Source organism: Pleuronectes platessa, chromosome 16 (genome assembly GCF_947347685.1).
Source record: "Pleuronectes platessa chromosome 16, fPlePla1.1, whole genome shotgun sequence".
In the NCBI taxonomy this organism is placed as follows: Eukaryota; Metazoa; Chordata; class Actinopteri; order Pleuronectiformes; family Pleuronectidae; genus Pleuronectes; species Pleuronectes platessa.
In genome coordinates this window covers 7,515,073-7,527,142 of record NC_070641.1, presented here as the reverse complement: position 1 = coordinate 7,527,142, position 12,070 = coordinate 7,515,073, and the positions used below count along the sequence as shown (strand labels likewise).

At 42.6% G+C, this 12,070-nt stretch overlaps 1 protein-coding gene across 1 annotated transcript in view; it reads left to right on the top strand.

Annotated features, from left to right (window-relative positions):
• Nucleotides 1–356: 356 nt before the first annotated feature.
• The window catches only part of radil2a (Ras association and DIL domains 2a), a 32,906-nt gene continuing 21,192 nt past the window's right edge, over nt 357–12,070 (top strand). The window contains exons 1-6 of the mRNA XM_053443555.1: nt 357–1,005; nt 2,654–2,992; nt 3,428–3,663; nt 7,864–8,192; nt 10,811–11,506; nt 11,709–11,746. Coding sequence (XP_053299530.1) covers nt 881–1,005; nt 2,654–2,992; nt 3,428–3,663; nt 7,864–8,192; nt 10,811–11,506; nt 11,709–11,746 — 1,763 coding nt within the window. The 5' untranslated portion in view covers nt 357–880. The remainder of the gene's footprint in view (nt 1,006–2,653; nt 2,993–3,427; nt 3,664–7,863; nt 8,193–10,810; nt 11,507–11,708; nt 11,747–12,070) is intronic.

The window sequence follows — 12,070 nt, the reverse complement described above, 5'->3', positions numbered from 1 at the left end:
AGCGGAAATCCTCTGTAGACATGTCATTTCGCACTAGGAGGCGGTCTTTGTGGGCAGGGTAAACTGCGTCCTCCGAAGGGCCCCTGAATTGAGACACAGGTTGTGGGAATGTGCTGTTTCAACATTGACTGAACATGGACTTTATCATTTTATTCACTCGATGGGACAGAAAATTGTATTTCTGGATGTGTTTGTCAGCTGCTTTAGGGGCCCCAGAAAGTTTTGTCCCGGCCCTGGGCCCTCTGCCCGTGGACGTGTGTATGGCTGTGTGTGTGTGTGTGTGTGTGTGTGTGTGTGTGTGCGTCGTCCCGCCTCTTCACTGACCACGCGCGTGAAGCCGCAGTGACGTCAGCTGTAGTAGCAGCTCGCGAGCAGGTTCTTTCATTCAGTCCGCTCGCGCTCCCTGAGATAACGGACCTCACCGGTTTACTTCTTCACATGTAAATAACGGAGCGGGACGATTGTTTGTTTGTCTGTTTGTTTTCTCGGCCAGGAGGGAACTCGCGGTGGGAGAACATGTCTCCTCTGCCTCCTCTTCCTCCGAACATTAATCTAAGTTTGGATTTTACCTCCAGGAATACTGTTGCGGGAGTTTAAACCAACCGACCTGTGAGGGAATGTGAGGTTAAACTAGCTCCTTTCAAAACTTCACCAACACATGTAACGTCTTCCTTCTATTCTCTTCTCGAATGGACATGGAGACACAATTGGAGTACTTACGCACTTTGTTGTGAATCTGGATATTGCTTTTTCCTCTGGAGGTGGACTCTTCCCATCCCGGGAAGTTCTCATGACTTCACACCGCTAGCTAACGGCGATCAAGGCTAAATTCCGCGAATGTGAGCTGTGTTCATGTGTTTGTGTGAGACTGGAAAGCAACATGATTTCAGAGGAGAGAAGCAGCCACGTCAATAAACAAGCCCTGAACCCTGTGGGCTTACTCATCCGCTCCCCGAAGAGACGACTGGCCAAGCTGGGCAGGAAACCCAGCAATGGGTCTGTGCAGTAAGTCTGAGGGTTTCTCTCTGTTTTAACACATACATCTGCTTTCTACTGGCACCGGATAAACACCGTGAAAACACAGTGTATTGTAGTCGTAAGATGTGGTCAGATATGATCATCTATTCGTCATTTCGGTCATTTTCAACACTGAATATAAACTCCTGCTATAACCTACATTTACCTCAGAGTTCAGTGTTTTTAGCTGTTTCTTGGGTGAGACCGAGGTTTAAATAAGTCTTAAGATGAAAGGGACAATATAATGTGACTCATATGGTGATAATTAACTTTATCTACTTATACGGACATTTCTATATCATCCGGCCTTTACTTTTAAGATTTGGTCAATTATATCGGAACTGTGAGGTGCTTTCTACTTTGAAATCTCCACATTTCAGAGATGAAAACTGCACTTTTTAGTATTGGAAATAACATTTTAAAGTGAAAACATATCAGGGTCTAAAATGTATGATGCTCTGACCATAAAGTAAAGCTGCAACCAGAAGTCGATTAACCAGTGACAATATTTCTAATTGATTGATCGTTTCAGTTGTTTCCGTAGCTGAACATATTCTAGTTAACCCTAAACAATTTAACTATATCATCTTGAGCTGTGGCTGATGTTTGAATGTTTTATAGAAGGGATAGGTGATGAAATAATATCACCAACACAGGTGCAATATATATAAATGTTATGCTAACTGTCTAAGTGAGGAGTTTTAATTAGCTGTTTGTCAAGTTCATTGAGTTAACCACGACCTTCACTCATAGGAGTAAAACTCGGTCTTTAAACCAAAAAATACATAATAATGTGATATTTATTGTGATACTAGTAGGAATATTTTTTACCTTGATATCATTTTGGGCCATTTCCTCCAGGCCTAGTTTCAGCTTTTCAAATGTGAGCATTTGATGTTTACTTTGTCATATCTTGATATTAAACCGACACTGAGCTCATGCAAACATTTTACTTAGACACATTACCCTCTAAGTTTTCATAGATCAGTGTCAGTACTTTAAACAGCTTCCTTTTGTTATTCCTATATGTTTTAATGTATTTTCTATTTGTTTCTGTATGTTTTGTGTGTGTTATTTGTTCCTACTTGTATATATGTTCTAAACTTCTTAACTTAATTGTTGCTCATCTTGACCAGGGCTCACTGGCAGAATAGATATTACATCTTAATAGGACTTTCCTGGTGAAAAACTTCAGGTCTTTTTACAATTTATTGGTCAAATGATTAATTGATTCATGGTAAAAGTAGTAGTTGATTAATCCAAATATTATTGTTAATTGCAACCCTGATGAATAGTTTTGGGAAAAAGTGATTGTGTATACTTGGCAATGATACTTCATTGATCAGATTAAAACTGGCTGCTTTTATTTAGTCTAAACGGATAATGTTTGGACTGTTGCTTGGTGTTTTCTGATGTATAACAGGCAATATACAAGAAATATTGATAATGAGAGATAATTGTTGAAGCTTTAAGTCACTGTCTTCAGGAAGATACTTGACTATTTTTGAGGGTATGGTCAGTCTGGATGTACAGAACCGACACTTTCGCTGCATGCACAGGCGCGCTGTGTATATCATTGTGTTTATTTAAGGATTTCCACTTAAAAGTGTTCCCTCTCCTCTCTGTTCTGTGTCAGGTCCAACACCTCAGACAACACTGTGCCCTCCACAGAGAGTGTCGGTGTCCGGCAGCCGGCCAAGAGTAAAATCCGCCGCCACAACAACAGGCTTTCATCTGTTTTTAACTACAGCCCCAACCTGCGGGACAGTGGACGCCGTGACCAGGCACAGTGCAGCGGGAGCCTTGGCGGAGATCGCCCGGCTGCAGACGACCCAGCTGAGCTGTCCAGCCAAATGTCTGTCCCTGGCATCCTGAAGATCTTTGGCAGTGACATCTGTCAGGGGACCAACTACAAGAGCGTGCTGGCCACCACTCAGTCCAATGCAAAGGAACTGGTGAAGGAGGCCCTGGAGAGGTGAGAGCTCTCACTGTTAAATCATCAATCTGAGGGATATTTTAGATTTCACATGGTGCTGTAACAAGATAAACTCCACTGGGATCCAGAATCAGTTTGACCTGAACGGATTCTGTATGAACTGAATCAATTCAAATCTCCCAATTTTGAAAATAATATATATTTTTTTTGAATGTTTGAAAATGTGGAGATGCCACATTGACATCAGGAGTGTTTTTTCCTGATTGATAATTCATGAGTTATTCAAAAACAAAGGGATTTCTTCTGGGGACCCTGAATGAATGTACACATTTTCATGGTGATATATCCTATTGTTTTTTAGATATTTCAGTAAAAAGCTTGGAGGTAAAGTACAAGAGTCTTTCTGGCCAAAAAATACATTTTATCTTCTATTACATCCCATAGTCCTCCTGAAAGTTTTTCTACTTTGTTCAGGTACTGTCTGGAAAAAGAAGACCCCACTGACTATGTTCTCTGCGACGTGATTGGCCAGACGGACGCAGATAACCACTGGAAGAGGGAGTGTTTTCGTATAGTCGGGGACAACGAGAAGCCCCTGATGCTGCAGTCGCTTTGGAAACCCAAGGAAGGTTTCTCCAGGCGTTTTGAGATCCAGCTGAGAGCGAGTGTCGAAGAGCAAAGCTTGAAGGACAGAGACACAGTCACAGCAGGTACATGCGTCTGCTGGCACCTTCATACTGTAGGACCAGGTTTCTTCTTTTAAAAACACAAATCTGATACATTTAAGTGACGTGGCTACAAGCCCGGACCCTGACGTCCTCCTGCCCGGGGTAATCAGTCACTCAGTCTCTGCAGCGGTGGCATGGGGGGGGCTTTATCCTGGTCTCTTATTGCAGGCTATCAGCCCTCATTGTCCCGCTTATCACCAGCCAGACCAGGGGACATGGCAGGCATGTGAGAGAGGTCAGGAGGAAAACAAAAGCTGCGCTGAGGGATAGAGGAGGTCAGCGCGTCCCCACTCTTATCTTTGTTTTATTGGAAGGACCCATCGTGGCCCCGTGAAGCAGCCCTTCCAACTGAGCTTGTAGCTGCCAGAAAGTGGACCCCTCACTGTTGTGTTATTCTTTCTATCACAGCTCACTTCCTGCACACTGATGCATGCACCCCCGTTGACTTTAGCACGTTCGGTGTGGTTCTCCTCTTGCAGTCGACCGATCTGCTGCTCAGCTGATACTAGCTTTCATTAAATATTTGTCTTGGTACTGCTAATACAATGGAGCATCCTCCAGATCACAGCTACCTGAAAACAGCGAAACTCAAATCAGAGCTCTGTTGCACACTCAACATAATTTGTTAATTACACATTTAAACAAATTCACTTATTCACTTTTTTGCTAAGAGTTACTGTAGATACTGTAGAACAAATTTAATTGATAGACAAACATTGAGATAAAATGATTTGAAGAGTATCTGTGTTCAAAGGTTTCCCTCCTTTTCCTTCTCCTGTCACTGGCCTGTGGATGGATGGGGGGGGGGGGGCTGCCCTTTACCTCCGCTGGTTTTCTAGGCCCTCCGCCCGGTGCATCACCCGAGTGCTGAATAATATGGAAAACACCCATTTCCACAGCTGATAAGAGCGGCAGCGCTGCGGTGTGAAGTCGGGCTCTGTGGACATTCCACGGTGCTTAATGGCTCCAAATGAGCTGAACAGTGTTTGTGTTACGTCAGTGGCCGACACAGTGGCTGTTGGTATCAGACAGAGGTGGCCACATCTCACTTTCCCCACACATTTCCTCTCTTTCCTCTGCTTGTGTTGCATTTGACTTGGTGCCAGTGCTCTGAACGATGGTGTTCGGGTCATGTTCGATTTTGGGGTCATTTTTGGTCATCATGTGAATGTCTATGGGTCCGTGCTGACAACTGCTGTGGCCTGAGGTTTTATCTCATCCGGTTTTCCAATTGTCCGTCCGTCCCATTTTCCTCAAAGGCCAAAATCAGGTGGTGACATTTTATGTCAAAAAGGTCAAGGGTCAACTTCACCGTGACATCATAATGTTCTTCACAATCACTTAACTGGCTGCAACTCAGCTCCATGACTCAGCAACAGAAGGGCAGATTGTGAAATGTGCTTTTCTGAGATAATATAATTGGTAAATCTTTTTCAGTATTTTGTCTACATCTAGGGCCTTTTTCAGTTTTTTTGGTTTTGTTTTGCTCTTGTCTTCTCAGACATTAGTCATCAAACACTGTGACAACAGGTAGATAACATGGATTGGTTGTCAAAAGAAAATATCTTAATGAGAAAGGATAAAAGATTGTCTCAGTGTTTCAGTAATATAAAATACACATTAATTGGTTAGATAAAAAAATTTATGTTTCAAATTTTCTTTACAGTGGCCATTGAGGAAGCGAGTAATGCTTTGGGCTTCAGCTTCAATATTTTTTTTTTTAATTTGTTAAAATGTTGATGGTTTTACTCCAATAAGTATTCAGAATTAGATATTGGCTTTACTTTTTTGCAGTAGGGGAGAGCGGTAGCCTGGATCCCAGACGAACTTAGCCCCGCCCACAACATTTTTGGTCGGGCAGTTCGGTCTGGAGTCGCTCCATTGGGAAAAAATTATGGCCCGACCGGGCCAATCAGATTGTCAGGGCTGGCTTTATACGATGATTGACAGATGATTAACGGTAACGTAATCAACCACGTCATCACAGTGCCCTCGGGTTGAATTCGTTTTCAACAAACATGCCTGCCGCTGGCGAGCTGAGATGTGTAGATGCTGCCAGTGAGTCTGTTTTAGAAGATATCGACAGCGCATTCATTTTGAAAGAGGAACACAGAACGTGGAGGCGACGCCAAAGCACCGCGCTAATCCCTATCGCCCCGGCGCTTGGCTGTTCACAACGGACACTGAAGCGACGCTGAACCGCCGGCAGCGCTAATAATATCACGCACCAGTAGATCGCTGCACGGCTTTGTGCCAGTCACACCGGAGGCTGAAGCAACACGCTGCGCCAAGGCTGCCTCGCGGTGCTTCAGCCTCCGGTGTGACCGGCACAAAGTTTTAACATGGGAGTGGATGGGAGCCAGCTGTTATTTAAGGCTTGGCGCTGCGCTGAAGCGTCCGGTGTGAACCCGGCGTTAGTAAATAACTCACAATGCGTTGCTTAGCATACGTCACATACTACATTGCTCTGATTGGTTGTAGGTCTATCCAATTGAGCGAAGAGGAATTTTACTTCCTGGTCAGTTGAAACACGCCCCATAATCACAGCCCAATGGAGCGGTCTCAGACTCACATTCTGACTAGAATTGTGAGTCTGACAACGTCAGGCTAGGAGAGCGGGGTAATGTGGAATTTTTTTTACATTTGCTCCCATCTAGGCGAGCTAAAATTATATATCAGTAAAATTTACACATTTTCCATTAATTCAGGATGTTTTCTAGAAATGGAAATGACCAGAATGTCTTCAGGACAAAGGGCAGTGAAAATAAGATTGTTATAAAAAAAGTGGTCTTGTGTCCCACTTTACCCCAGCCACGGGGTAAAGTGGTCCACTTACTTTTTCCACTTTAAAACTACCATAACAACACATGTTGTAATAGTTAAAATCCCGACAGCTAGACTAATATCGGACTAGTAACAGAATAGTGGGGATTGGTCAATTAAGCACATTTATGATTATTATGATTCATGTGATCTCTTGCACACCCTAGCTTACCTGCACATTGTTTCTCTGTCCAATTGGCAGGGACAGGGATATTGTTTTTCTCTTCGATCAAATGCCGGTTCACGGCACTTAACTGGAGCAAGGCCATGGAACTGGTCAGCTAGTTGTTTCAAGTGTTTGGCAAGCTCCTCCTTCATCTCATCTGGGAATATTCTCTTTGCCTCAGCTACTGCACCCCAGGCTACTGATTTTATTTTCCCTTTCTCTTTTTCTTTATGAATCTTTTGAGGGTTGTCTTATCAATATTTCTATCCCTTCCAGCTTCTCTTAAGGACTTCTTTCCTTGCCTGACCTCAGCGGCTGCACTCTCCATCTATGCGAGGGGTATTTGGCCCCAGGTTGTCTTCCTGATGTAGAGTTTCTTGGCATGATGGCTTTTCTACAATGTTTATGACATTAAAAATAAAACATATATAATGTAATATAACACAAAAATATGTTTAAGACTAAACTTAACTTGTGCTTCATGGTGGGGTAAAATGAGACAGTGTCCCACTTTACCCCACAGCATTTGTCCCACTTTACCCCGAAGCCACCGTTTTGGAAAAAACAACATCTCTTAGCAATTCAGGCTAATCTTCAGCTAGCATCAATCACATGGTTTTATATGTTGGAAGTTCATCAACATGTATGATATAATTTTTTTTACCCGATTCAATTTGTTTTGACACAACAGTTGATAAAGTTCAAAGCAAGAAAATTTACTTTTACATGCAAAAAACAATTTTTGTGAAAAAACATACTTTCCACTAGCCTGACGTTGTCAGACTCTCAATTCTAGTCAGAATGCGAACTGCCCGACCAAAAATGTTGTGGGCCGGGCTAAGTTCGTCTGGCATCCAGGCTAACTTTCCACAGCACCAGCACCGACTTCTCCTTCATGGCAAGGGGGGAATGGGAGGGGCTTGAAAGCATAATGGTCAAATGACCACAAATGTGTTCCATTGCCTAGATACAGGGGGTATCTCACATTACCCGATGTCCCACATTACCCCGCTCTCCCCTACCTTGCAGCACATACTTATCAGCTCCATCTTCAACTCTATGGAGGAGGTCCCTCAGTTTAAAATATAAGAAACTGTTAATTTTAAATTGTGGAACGTAGAGAACAGATTTGTAAGAGGCATCACTCAGAGAGGTCATCATGGTCATAACATGCTGTCCTCTCGTCAACCCAGGCATCAACGCTCAGGCTCGTAAGCTGCAGAAGAGCCGCTCCAGAGTGACCTCTCTGTTTGTGGATGGCAGCGGAGATGATGTGGATAGACTCGGGATCTGGAGGAGCCTGAGTGAGATGGATCTGTCTGCAATGGGGAAAGAGGCCAGCCGGGCCCAGCAGAGTGCGCTCAGGGAGGATCCTGAGGCCGAGGCCGACAAGGAGGTGCTACGACTCGGTATGGAGAAGGAGGAGACCGAGAGCAGTGACGACAACACCACCCAGTACTCCATTCACCCCCCCTTTGACTTCCCGTACTTCCTCCTGCTGCAGGGCTACAGCCACAGACAGGTGAGACAGAGAGGAAGGGTATTAATGAAAATTACTAATTACTAGCTAGCAAATTTACAGAGATGGAAAATTCCCATTTAACAAAGAATCGTAAAAATTGGAGGAACAGACTTATTCTGATTGTTGTGGCTGCTCGTAAAGGCGCTAATAAAATATTTTCTACATGTATGAAGACTGCAGCATAATCGTCTGTATAGTAACCTGAAATGCACAATACTTCCAATAATAATTCAATTTAATTGACAACAATTTTGATTCTATATCTATATTTATATATAAATATACCTTTTTGTAAATTAAGTCTCAAGAAAGCAATTGACCATCAGTGTTTACTGAGAATGAAACTAATCTATATTATTATATTATATATTTAAAATGAATGAGTTGTCCACTTATCCTTAGTTATCCTAGAGTAAATTCTTAGTGTAAGGGGAGAACTTCTAATTCAAATAGCTGTTATAATGACGTCACTTAAGACCACCCAAGGCCTTTGATTGTGTCTTGGCAGTGTGTGGGCTGGCGGAGGCAAACACAAGCTTAAAGGGTGACAAGGGGTGAAAGACACAACAGGGTGTGAGCATGTTCACAGCTCAACTGGATCCACAAAACGGAAAGAAAAGTGACTTCCAGGCAGGACGGGATGTATGTCATGATGTCCCAGTGAAAGGACGAGGAACAAGGAACGGAGTGTTCACCATTCAGGCAGAAGGAAACCTGCACAGGACGTTAAAAAGAATGAGATAACCCTGATTAAAGACACACCAGAGAGGTGGATAAGCAACAGGAGCTATTCTTAGAGTACGCTGTGTAAACACAGTCTGTTGGGGTTGTGTTTGTGGGGGAGGAGGCCACTTAAACTGGGGTTCTGTGCTGTAATCTACATACCAGGGTTAGAAAATATGCCTCATTTAAAAACAAAAATATCACCTCAATCTCTCGTCCCTGTGGATGTGAGCTGCAATTTGTTTCCACAGCTCGTTTTTCTCAGTAAAACCAGTGTGAGGCTGTGGCTTTGGCTCCACTCATTACCAGGAAAAGGAAATGCTCTCTCGCAACGTTGTTTAGTAAATGCTGAGTTTGCAGAACAACTGTATGAGCAGAGCAGGCGAAATCTTGCTTTGTAGCAGCAGGTCAACGCAGAGGGAAAGCAGATGAACAGGCAGGTTTGCTGCACAACAGTGGTCACAAAACAGGAAATAAAAGTTTTTGTGTATTCAGAGCTTCAAAAGTTTGCTTCAGAGACTGTTTCATGACAGATTGATTGGGCCAATATAATACAATGCATGGGGATGCAATCAGTTATTGTTTTTTCCTATTAATCAATTTTTTCCGACTAATCATTAAGTTTATGAAACATGCAAATAAATGTCAATTATTTCATGATATTATAAAAACTGAGTTTGTAAAATGTTCTATAGGGTTGTTTTACATAAAAATGGACACCAAGGAGATTAATGGGACTTTATACTAATATTTGCTGTCTTGCATTGAGATTTTATTATCCACCTCTGCATGTCAGAAATAACAAACTATGTGGAGACTCTACCTTCACATTCAGGCTGCTGGTATGTTCCTGACCACCGGCTCCACAGGCTGGTTGGGTCTGAGCAGCTTAGTTGACAGTATCATCGCCTGACTAATAGTCTTACTGCAGTGACCCTCAGGTCACGGACATCACCGACGTCCCACTCTTAAGCCCTTCCATTCCTGTCTCACCGCATGCTGCCTGTGCAGGCGGTGCTTAACACCACCTGCTCCCACTGATGTTCACATGCACGCGGCTGGTTCATTTCCAAAATGTTACACAAGGAAGTCAGTCCCATCCTACACAGGCTTGAATGAGATTTTAAAAGATTTGGTGATCAGAAAATGTATACCTGCAACTATTTGAATAATGGAATTATTATTTATATTGTAAGTAGCAACATTTAAATTAGAGAATAACAGCATCTTTAATGTGTCTTTTGATTCTTCTTTATTATATTAAATATTTCTGGTTTTTAGATTAAAATAAAGAGTGTCTGGAAAATGTCACTTGGACTCTAGGAAAATATTATATTTTATATGTTATATATCTAACAATTGCCATCACTAACATATGGTCCTTAATCAATTAAAAGAAGATTAAATGGCAGATAAATCCGCAATAGAAAACAAGTCATTCAATAATTTGATTAACCAACTATTTTAATAATCTGTGATTTGTTTTAAATTATTTTTCAAGCCAACTGGCAACAATTGATATATACAGCTTACTGTATTTAAATGTGATATTTTATTGCTTTCATTCCAGTACATTCTTGCACATTATTTTAAGGTGTTGATGAGTTGGTCAGAAAATACAACAGACTTAGTAATGTCACCTGCTGCTGTCTAATGTCATCATGTGATTTGATTGTTTAATGTTTTATAGACCAAATGGTTAATTGAGAAAATCTGAATGATATTCAGTAAGGCTCATACCTGCCAAGGCCGAGCAATCCTGCACATGATTTTCTCGTTCTTAAAGAAATATCAAAGAATAACCAAAGTGTTCTGATACTTTTTATGATTTATTTGTCATAAAACATAATTAAAGAAAGTGAAATATATATGAATTAAAAACAATCTTCTTGCAGGATTTTGTCATCTACCTGATGAGTGGGACGACCACCATCTTCGGCTGCTGCAGGGAGCACAGTAATGGTGAGGATGAGGAGAGGCTAAAGGTCGACATCCTTCTCTTTGCTCCTGATGTGTTGCCTCAACACTGCTGTGTCAGACGCTTGGACTCTCACAACCAAACCTCCACTGGGGAGCACAGAAAGACATTGACAATGCTGAAGCCCCTCCACGGTGCTCCTGTGACCAGGAATGGTTTTCTACTTAAAGAGGAGGTGGAACTGAACCCCGGGGACCTGGTGGGTTTGGGAAAACACTACCTGTTCATGTTCAAGGATCCTACCAGCTCACCTGGATCCCTCCAGACGCCTCCTTGGATGACAAGACTCTGCCCAAACTCTGATACAAAAGCGTCATCCTCTTGTTTCTCGTGTGGCTCTCCCATCGCTACGAAAAGGCTCCAGAGGAAGCCTTTGCCTCTTCGCTGGAGGGACCTGGAGGGCACGGAGGCTCTGCTAAGCTACGAGCTGGAGCAGGAGGAACGAGTCCTACAGGAGATTTTGGAAATATTGGACCCCAGTGGGAATGAACCAAAGCTGACTCCTGCTTTCCTGCTGAGCCTCTGCATCCAGCACTCAGCCTCCGCGTTCGAGCTGACGCACCTGAGGCAGCTGCTGCTCCGGATTGCCAGTCAGATCCAGCTCATCATGTGGGTAAGGATGAACTGTGCTCTTTCTCTCTGTCATCAGATAACTTGCCTTTGTTTAAGAGAATAGCAAGTGTGAATGTGTGTGTTTTCGGCCCCATATCCCGAAAGAATGAAGAAGCTATCAAATGTCTCATCAGAGTGGAATGTACATTGAAGTTTACTGGTAAACAACTGCGTGAAATCAATATTTTTGTTCACTCTGTTAGGAGAAGACAAAGGAACTCGCAACCATTCAGCCAGAAAAGTGAGTAGACAACTTAAACACTACTAAGTGTTTTCAGAGTGTCCCAGAAATACATTACAATGAGCAGCCACAGCCTGCGATTATACATGACACTCAAATCCTTAAGTTTTACAATCTGAATAAAAGAGGAATTAGAGTCTGTGTGTGAATACAGGTTGTGAAGATTTTTCCGCTGGGTCTTCTCTAAGGAAAGTAGAAGCATCTGAGAGTTTTCTGTGATGACGATGCTGCTTGGATCAGATTTAGTCCATCTCAGCATATGAGTTAAGTTACCAAAGGCTAACAAACTCATCTTCAGTGTCATGGTACATGTATTGGTCTGTA